Genomic DNA, 10,000 nt, shown 5'->3' on the forward strand with positions numbered 1-10,000 from the left:
TCGGAGAGGAATCAAAAGAATCCCTTTGGCTCGGTGGCCTCGGAAAGTTGGCGCATGCGCAGCATTTCTCGTTTGGAGAAAAGGAAAACTAAAATGTAAACAATCGAACAGTTGTATGATTTTGGCGTCTGTTTCCAGTAAGGTTTATTAAGTAAAACTTTTTGCTGAATTATTTATGAGTAAAAATCAGGTTAAACAATCGCAGCGCTTACATTCTTAAGCTGTCGAGTGATAGCATCATTTTCTTTAATATCAGTGATAGAATGTATTCTTAACTTCTATTGTATAGCGGGAAATATTACGTAATTTTCGGTTGAAATGTAAAAAGATGTAACAGGTGGTTTTGTTTAAATTTGTGACATTTTTGGAGATAACTTCCCAACTACACTGTTACCCAAACTCCTTACGATTGTGCAAAATATAAAAAAATTAAAAAAAACTTCGATTTTTTATTTGTCTGAAAATTTTGATAACCTAATTTCATAAGATTAAATAAGCGTCAATTTTATGATATGAACTGATAAAAAGATAATTGTTTATAATAAAAAAATAGTAAGAAAAAATTGCAAATGTTAACTTCAATACTGCGAATAAAATTAATACAAATATAGAATGTAATTAAAAGTATTTTACAAGGAACGCGATTTTATTAGTTTCAAGAACGTTTTTTTAATTTTATTATTGAACATAAAGGTTAGGACCGTAAAGACGAAATTCGTAAAAGACGCAGGCAAACTAACGAAGCGATAAGCCCACTGTGTTACTTTTTTTTCCATCAAAAGTGTCTTAAAAAATTATTTTCATATTATATTATTATAGCATATTATTTTATTATATATAGCATATTAAAGTAAACTTTTTGTTTTAATTACCATTTTATACTGGTGTTAAACTGGCGATCTGCAAAGCGAATGTGCAGTTTTTAATATTAAACTCCGTTGCCTTGTAATTTCGAACTCATCCAAAAGAGAGGGGACTCCTGAACAAGCCTGCAGTAAATATTGAGACAAACAAAATATACCTCGAATTTGTGTTTTAAGTAAATGAAACTTACGAAAAATCTAAATCGTCTTCTATTTGCAAAAACATTCCTTAAGCCGCTGAAGTGCGGCTCAACATATAGTTATTAAAAATATCTGATTTTTATTTTAGTACAATCAATTACCTCAATTATTCTAGTTATAATGCTGAATCAAATACATTCTAACACCAATTAACGATCGCACTAGTAAGTCTGAACCTTTTCAAAGTTCACGCTACGAAGTCTGTAAAAATACTTATATTATACACACCAAAAGTGAGAAATTCTTTGCACGTAAATTTTTATTTTGAAATAAATTTCATTTATGTTTATATTATACAAATAATGAAATGAAATAATGTAAAACAGCTATGTATAAGAACAGAAATATAGTGTAGTTAACCAATAGAGTTGACTGATTATTATACTTAATGTTATTTGAAAAAGGAAAGAAAAAAAATACATTTTTTAAATTTATAATTCTTTACCATAATATTTTACATAAAAATTATTTTTCTTAGTATTTAAACTTTGGTGGCTGTTTCTAGAAATTTGAACTGCAACAAAGTTATTTTCCCGGAAAAATAAATCTTATCAAAAGTTGCAACACAACTCCTATGCTCTACAAGTGCCAATCTCTAAACTACAGATGAAAGATTATCAGTTTTGATATGAAAGTTATATAAAATTTTATCAGTTAACGCCTTTTATAAATAAAAGACATTCGAAGGAAAAGAAAAGCGAAAAAAAAAAGGAACAAAACGATAACGTCTTTTTCTGACATTTGATGATTTTTACACTCATTTTAAAAAATTATCAGATAATTTCTCTCTTTTTTTTACCCTTGTTAAATAATTGCCATCAGTTAGATGGAAATATATCAAATACTCCCTTGGCATTAAGCCAACTACTTTTTTTTACTGACCTTGTAAGCGTGATTCTAGAAGTATTAACTGTCAAATCTATTTTCTTTTTTTAAAAAATTAAAGCTCAGTTGTCATATGGGTGTTCTGTAGTATATCCTGTTTAATCCTCACTTTATACTTTAACTGTTGAAGCAGATATTTAGTACATACTAGATTTATACAAATTTATTTACGTCTGTGCCTTTTTGTTATTTTTTCAGTTTTACACTTCTGATTTTAAAGCCTAAAAATAAGTAAAGTGAAGATGGGTATTATTTTGTATGAAATGGAATGCAGTCCTCCTTGTGCAGCTGTTCGGATGACTCTTGGTCACCTGGGAATCAAAGTTGAATCTAAGCTTCTTGATTATTATGCCAATGATCACATGAAACCTGAATATTTAAAGGTAGATAAACATTCTTTAAATAATATTTTTTTTTATTAATATGTTAACAAGCCAAAAAGAAACTGTCATTTCTTTCATGAATTTTTAGGGGAAAATGCTTTCGGTTTTTAACGACTTTAATCGCTGCAGTTTTTTTATATGTCGTATTATTATTTCTTTTAATTGAATTTGATGCATGCCATTTCGAATATTAAAGATTTTGTGCTAGGATAGTTCTTCAATATTAAAGTCTAAAAGAAAACAAAAATCAAGATATCACTACTTTTGTTTTCAAACTTACAACTTTCTATTTCAGTTGAAGCAATTAAACTCCTATTCTTCATTACATATTTATATTTAAGTGGCATTTTTGGGGCTGCCAGTTTGAATTTTGAAGATTATAAACTGGAACAAGTAGTTCCTAAATATACTAAATGTAGGGGGGAATCAAGATACCAATGCTTTCACCTTCAAATTTACTTCCTTCTATTCCAGTCAGTGTAATTATGCATGATCAGTATATTTGGTATTATAATTTCTTAAATAATATTTTTAAAATGACACTAACGTCTGCCGTTTCGACTTTTGAAAATTCTATGTCGGTATCAACTAGAGAGAACATGACCAATCTCAGAAATCACCGACACCGACTAATAAATTTTTCCTGATTTTTAATGACTAAATTTATCAGTGAAGTAAATTTTATTGTTTTGGGCTTAGTTGTAAACTGTCATTTACTCGCACGTGTAAAATGACTAGAAGGTGTCCATTTTGTAATACTGCATATGCATGAAAAAAATATTTTATCTTTAAACAAAATAATTTCTAATGATACAGCAGGAAACGGAATACAGTTGATTATTCTGGCATATTTTAAAACTTTGTTAAGTGAAAAAAACTTCTCCAAACCATAGAGTGACCTTTTTGCATCACCTTATCTTGTAGATTTAGTAGGTTCTAATAGGGCAAACGTGGTTCAATGATTTCTAATGTGACAGTATTATTAATGTTATAATACTGTAGTGATGAGAAGTTGTCAGATTTACTAGTCACGAAATGGGAATAAATGTACCATATATTTTCTGAGAAATATTTTGTACTATTTATGTTTTGCACAAACGTACTCAAAATATTATAAAATTATTATCGTATTCCCGGTTGCTTTGGTACAGAATTATATCAAATGACCGGCAGTAAGACCTGTTTACTGCGATTATCATTATTTTAAACAGACTTATGTTGAATACATATATCATATTTTTTAACAGACTTACTTTATGTTTAAGCAACAGAATGCCTTCATCTTTCTAAATCATGTCTCAACAACCAAAGGTTTTATTACATAAGGTGGTTGGTTTCTGAGCTGTGATGAACAGCACATGGATAAAAATGGCTTTTAGGGAAAAATATATGAAATCTTTTTTGTAACTTTATATCAGGTCCCGCCTGACTATGTATACATATTGGAGATGATCCTGCTAAATCAACTATTATTTAAGAAAAATTTTGGTCTACCTAAATGTTTGAACGACAGCTAAGAGCTGTTGCATCACAGGTGCAGAAATGTTGCTGACATTAGTTGAACAAAAGGTTTTGAATTGGGGACTTGTTTTGTATTTAAGCAATTATGTTCCGGTCGTCAGAGCACAAAAACGGTTTTTCAAGAAGAAGTGTAAAATGCAGCGCTTACGGTTATTGTTAAAAGTAATAACTCCCACAAATTATGTTAAAATTTTTTAAGCTGGTGAACTAAACGAACTAAATACACAGCTATTTAGCTAATTAAACTACGATATAAAAATTTAAATACTTCCTGCCTCTACTGCCGAAGAAGTGAGTTCTATAAGTAACTGAAATCTTAAATATAAAAACCGTCTGTTCTAAAAATTATTGTGATTTGGTACAATTAGAATTTATAGGCATTTAAATTTTCGTATCGTCAAATAAATGGGCATAAACCCAAATTATGGGTTCTTTATTTTTAATCCGTTTCTCTATCTATAGAATAATGGTGAAAATTGAGTTTTTGCCCATTCATTGTCTCTATTTAGATACATTAGTATTTTCATATTTTATTTTCTTAATAGATTTCATTTTTGTATCTTAATTGCAGATAAATCCGCAACATATTGTACCTACCATAGATGACAAGGGCCTGATTCTTTGGGAAAGGTAAATAAAATTCGCTCAACATCTCAAATTTGATTTCATTTTTGAACTAAAATTATTGAAGTTTATTTTTAAATATAGTGGGAAAGGGTTTGTTGCACTATAATAATAGTTTTTTCCGGAAGAAAGACGCAGAAAAAAATTGGGCTTTCAAGGGTCCTTATGTGTACAATTTTTATAGCAATGATAATTTATGTGTTTCAAAGTGTAATAAAAACAATATCGATTCGTATTAAAAATTGAAAGGAAAAGCATGTGTAAAAATATTTTCAAGTTAAAACCGCGAAATTTTGTGTACTTCGCCTTCTTTAATAAATTTAAATTACAGCTTGCTTAAAACTTTCTCCACCGAAAAATTGAGTTGAATACTTTTTTAGTGTTATAAACTACATCTTTCATTTTTTAGTAAATCATACTATATGCTCGTATATTTGTTATGAACATGTTTTAAAATTTTCTTTATAAAAGAAAAAAACGGAATGTTAAAGGAAGTTTATTGAAAAACAATAAACATTAGTTTTGTAGTTTTCCCCCCCTTTTCTTCAACTTTTTGATTGATAATAGAACAAAAGTATTGCATCCCAAGTCTACAGCGTTAATAATGGTTCGCTGAAAGTAATTGAGTGTTCATGTTGCTTCAACATTAAAGCAGCGATTCCACAAATGGTGTTCCGCGGAACTCTTAAGAGTTCCTCTAGTTAGTACATTTTATAACCAATGATGAGTACTTTTATAACCTCTAGTCAGTTAGTCCTTTTTATAATTTTTGATTGTATTTAGATCCAATCTATATTTCATAACTTATTTAATTTTACCTTTAAGAAATTATTTCAAGTAAAATTCCATGCCAATGAAGTAAAAATCGCATTTTTTTTTAAAAGAAAATATATTTCTAATAATTATATAACAATTTTCAATTATAAGTAAATTATAATTCAGCTTGTTTTAATCATTTTCAGCTTATGTCTATACACTAAAAAAAATCAGAGCTAGACTACATGTAGCACAAGAGCTGCAAACTTAACTGTCTAGCAGCATAATCCTAATTTAAGATTATTAATGATAGAACGATAAAAAAATCCACATTCCTCTAATTAAATATTAAAAAAAGTCTTTTATAAGTTATAGCATTCACAATTATCTTAATAAACTTTTTTTTAAAAATAAAGTCAGGGTTCCGCCGTAAAAAAAGTTGATTTCCGTGGCGGCAAAAAAATAAATAAATAGATAAAAAAAATTTAGAACCACTGCTCTAGAGCTGGAAAGAAAATAGTTGTTCGTATGAAAGCTTCTTTCATACTTATTAATATTTCTGGTAAAAAAGATGAAGGGTTTTTAAAATTTTGATGCGTGTTCAAGATAACCGAGAAAAACCAAAATCACAATATATCAAAAATTAACTATGGTTTTTCGAACAGCTCTGTTTCTAATTCGACTATTTTTTTTTTTTTTACCAATTGTTAAATAGTGCAGTATGATGAATGAAAACAATTTATTTGACATTTTTTTTAATGTTAAAGAGTAACGAAAGTTAAACAAGATTTAGGGGTACACAATCTTTTTTAGAGAATGGAGAAATGCCCTAGTGATCTTGTCTAGTTTTACTTTGTTTTGGGGATCAGGCATAGTTAATAACAATTTGATTTCGACATCTTACATACGCAATGTCTTTATAATCGCAGTATAACCGCACTTGGCATCAATACCTGGAAGAGAGAAGGCCTTCGCACGCATCACTTTATTAGTTCAAAGGAACGAATTTAAACTCCGCATCGGGGGGGGGGGATTAAGAAAAATGCCACAATCTTCGGACTACTACTCTGCGCAGTGGGGAATGAGAAAAAAGCATAACGTTTATAGTGCTGAGGGATCGGATTTCTCGATAATGAAAATACAGTGCGAAGGCCTTCTCTATTCTAGAAGATGTTTATCTGGCTCTTAATTTCTACATTCAATGTATTTAGGAGTGTTTAAAATTCTATTTTAACTACCTTTACTCATAAGATTTTTCGATTATCAACAGTATTTGAATAATCCAAGCGTTATATGTTTTTTAATTTATTTCTAGCCGTGCTATCCTATCATATATAGTGGACAAGTATGCACCAGGCAATCCTTTATATCCTAAAGATGTCAAAGAAAGAGCCATTATTGATAGGCTCCTCTACTTTGATATTGGCACTCTCTACAAGGCTATAACTGATTATATGGTTTGTATAGTTTTATTACTAATCAAATATTTTAAACTTGTGCTGTTGCAATAAATGATCCTATAACTTATGATGAAAATTGTTTTTCACTTGAGCACCGATTTGCATCACTCATCCTGCAGTTTAAAATTATTTATTTTGTTCGATTATATCTGTATGGTATAATTTGCATGCTAAGTCAGACAAAATAAAAATGCCTTGTTTAAATGTATTATTCTAAACATTTTTCGCTATGGTTGAAAGGCTTAAGTTATTTGGTTGCTTTTGTTTTTAAAATCGAAAATTTAACCAACTTGTTAAATTATGTAAAGCTCAGAGCTTATTAGCTATTTTTAGTCACAGTTGATTAATTGTGATTGGCGCTATATGAGTCGTACCATTTACTAAGTCCTACACTAGTCATGAAAAAAAAAGCGAATGATTGTGTTTTAAGTTATTAATGGCAATTTAATTCGTCGAAAAATAAATTGTGCTGTTTAAAAATAAAGTTTTTATTTATTTATTTTTTGAAAAAGTTGACTATCATAGACCATACCATATTGCACAAAATCTAGGGTGCAAAAACCTTTCAATATCATTTTAAGTTTTTCCTTTTATATTAAGAGGATAAGTTTTGATTTTAAAAAAAAGAAGAAAAAATCTGTCACCGTAATCGTAACCTAACAAAATTTTAAAATCTAGCTTTCATAGCATACACCAATGGTCGGAAAAACTACGTTTTAGTTGACTACAACTTTTTTTTTAATGTACCTCTACTACAAACTACTTTCGAAATATTACTTTTTGAAGACATACTGGCGAGCGTAATTCCCACCAATGTTGGTTAGTTAAACATGAGAAGTTATTAAGAAATGTTAATTCATCTTTACACACAAGGGGTCTGTCCAGGCCGAATTTACTACCGTTTAACGGTGCTTTCACAAATTCAACTTTGGGAAAAACGGCAGTTTCACAAATTCAACTTAAGGAAAAACGGTAGTTTCACAAAATACTTTTTCTTAAAATTTTATTTTTGTATCACTTAAGAAACGATAAATACATATTTTTGGGTTGATTTTTTAATATAATTTTATAATTTTCAACAAATTATGTCTAAATTTTCACAAAATAGGTATTTCTCAGAAAAATCTAGACAGACCCCTGATGCTAGTTTCTCTAAAGCACTTTTTAGAAATTTGTTCAACTTCATGCTCTTCTTGACAGTAAATATTTAATTTAAGAAATGATAATAAATTATCAACCAGAAATGATAAGAATATTAAATATTTGGGATTTCAGCGATTAATACTTATTTACATCGTTCAAGAAATAAAGTACAGTGCCCAAAATAACAGGGGGAAAAAAAAGAAGAAAAAAAACGGGACACCCTTAATAACTTTATATCTAATGATCGGATCTTCACATTCTAGGACTCTATCTTAATGGTTCGATCTCCAATGATTCCTTTGTTTGCAAGATTTCCAATGATAATGAACGAAATAACTTTAAGAAAATGGAACTGCTGCCCACTTAAATGAAAAAAAAAAAAAAACTTGCTGCTTTAGAGCATTAGACGAAAATATTTTAGCTTTTACTAAACTTAAGAAAGAAGTTGCCTGAAGTCGCTACAAGCTACTATTTTTTAGTATCGCACTACACGCTACACTCACTAACTACGAAAAAAAGTAGCGACAAGAGTAGTTTCGCTACTTGTAAAACGCGCTACTTCCGACCAGTGGTATACACTAATATAAATATTTATTATGTTCTCGTCTGTACTGACGATTAAGTTACTTAATAATTTCTCTGTGTTTGACAAATTTTGGTTCTTCTTTTCAGAAATTGACAATGCTTCATACTAAATAGTAGTTCATACTTTCGGATAAAGTGAAAATGACTTGGCGTATTAAAGTAAATTTGAAAAACCGTTGATAATCAGATGTGATTTTTTTAAAAATTCATTTCAGTATCCTACATTTTTCTTGGGCCAGCCACCTGACAGTGAAAAGAAAGAAGCTGCTGATAAAGCTATAGGATTTCTGGAAGGATTCCTCAGCCAAACTTCATATGTTGCTGGAAACCATTTGACCATTGCGGATTTCTCAATATTTGCAAGTCTCACTTACCCTCTCGTAAGTCGTTTTTTCGGTCCATTTGTTATCAAAATTGTATTAATTTAAAAACAAATTCTTAGCATTTTATCGCTAAAAAATGAATTCTGAAACGAATCCTTCACAAAATATTCTACCGCGAACTCTTTATTTATTTTATCGTAAAAGCGGACCCTTCACGAAATATATCTTAAAACAGACTTCACAATATCTTTCTTTTTAAAAATAGACCGTGCACAAAATTTTTCTTTTTAGAAAAGGAGTCGATAACGTCGGTACTCTACGGAAGACATAGTTTTTGTGTTATTTTCTTAAATATGGGACTTTGTTTTCACATTTTCAAAAAAACAGGATTCTCTCTGGAAAAAAAAAACAAGATTCTGCCGTAATTTTGGATTGAGTAAATTTTTCACAAAAACAGGATCTTTTACAAAAATTCTGATGGAATGAATAGGGGTTAAAAAACTAAAGTTGCAAAGTTGAAGGTAAGAGAAATCGAAAGGAAAAAAAAATCCTCCTTATTTTTGAAACAAAATTTTAATACCGAAAGTAATATTTCCCGAAAGAAAGACGGTACGTTCCGGACGTTAAAAGAAATACAGTCTATCAAAAATGCTTTTAAAAATGAAATGCTATCATAAAAAAACAAAAGATTGTTAGCAAAAGCGAAACAAAAAAAATCAAAATCGATCTAATAACTCGAAAATTTTTTTAAAGGCTGAACATCTATATCTAATTATTGTATTGAAAATACAATAATTAGATACAGAGAGAAAAAAAAAAGAATAACGTTTATTAGAAATTATTTTGTATTATAATTGCCAAATTAAAATACAAACGTCGATAAGAACTAGTTCTAAACTCTTAATTTAATTTTTTACATTTTCGTATTTTTAGAAAAAAAATGAACAGCTCTTTAAAAAATGTTGCCAAAATAAAAACGCTGATAAAAAAAAAAAAAATTGATAAAAAAAAGGGAATTGTTCTTAAAATGTAGCTTTGTTGAAAATCATTGTTCCTTTGTTACCGGTTATATGGCTTACGGTCCAGGAAAAAAATGACAATAAAGGAATTAAGTCTATCAGAAATGTTTTGTTAAAATACCGCGCTATAATAAAAATAAAATTACTTCTTAAAACGAAAAGTGTTAATAAAACGACGACATTAACTTGCCTATATATAATTAAAAAAAAAAAAAAATAGTGCCAGGAGTCTCTCCG

The 10,000-nt window shown here is 29.2% G+C and overlaps 1 protein-coding gene across 4 annotated transcripts in view; it reads left to right on the forward strand.

The window, feature by feature from the left end:
• Positions 1-10,000, forward strand: part of LOC107447422 (glutathione S-transferase 1-like) — an 11,079-nt gene continuing 1,079 nt past the window's right edge. The window contains exons 1-5 of one of the 4 annotated variants that reach the window (XM_043039413.2): positions 1-137; positions 2,148-2,332; positions 4,425-4,483; positions 6,549-6,690; positions 8,637-8,801. In XM_043039413.2, coding sequence (XP_042895347.1) covers positions 2,192-2,332; positions 4,425-4,483; positions 6,549-6,690; positions 8,637-8,801 — 507 coding nt within the window. In that variant the 5' untranslated portion in view covers positions 1-137; positions 2,148-2,191. Of the gene's footprint in view, positions 152-1,757; positions 1,950-2,013; positions 2,333-4,424; positions 4,484-6,548; positions 6,691-8,636; positions 8,802-10,000 lie in introns of those variants that run through there. The other 3 variants (XM_071178741.1, XM_043039412.2, XM_071178740.1) reach the window with 3 other exon arrangements.

The sequence above is a fragment of the Parasteatoda tepidariorum genome, chromosome 3 (assembly GCF_043381705.1).
Source record: "Parasteatoda tepidariorum isolate YZ-2023 chromosome 3, CAS_Ptep_4.0, whole genome shotgun sequence".
NCBI lineage: Eukaryota > Metazoa > Arthropoda > Arachnida > Araneae > Theridiidae > Parasteatoda > Parasteatoda tepidariorum.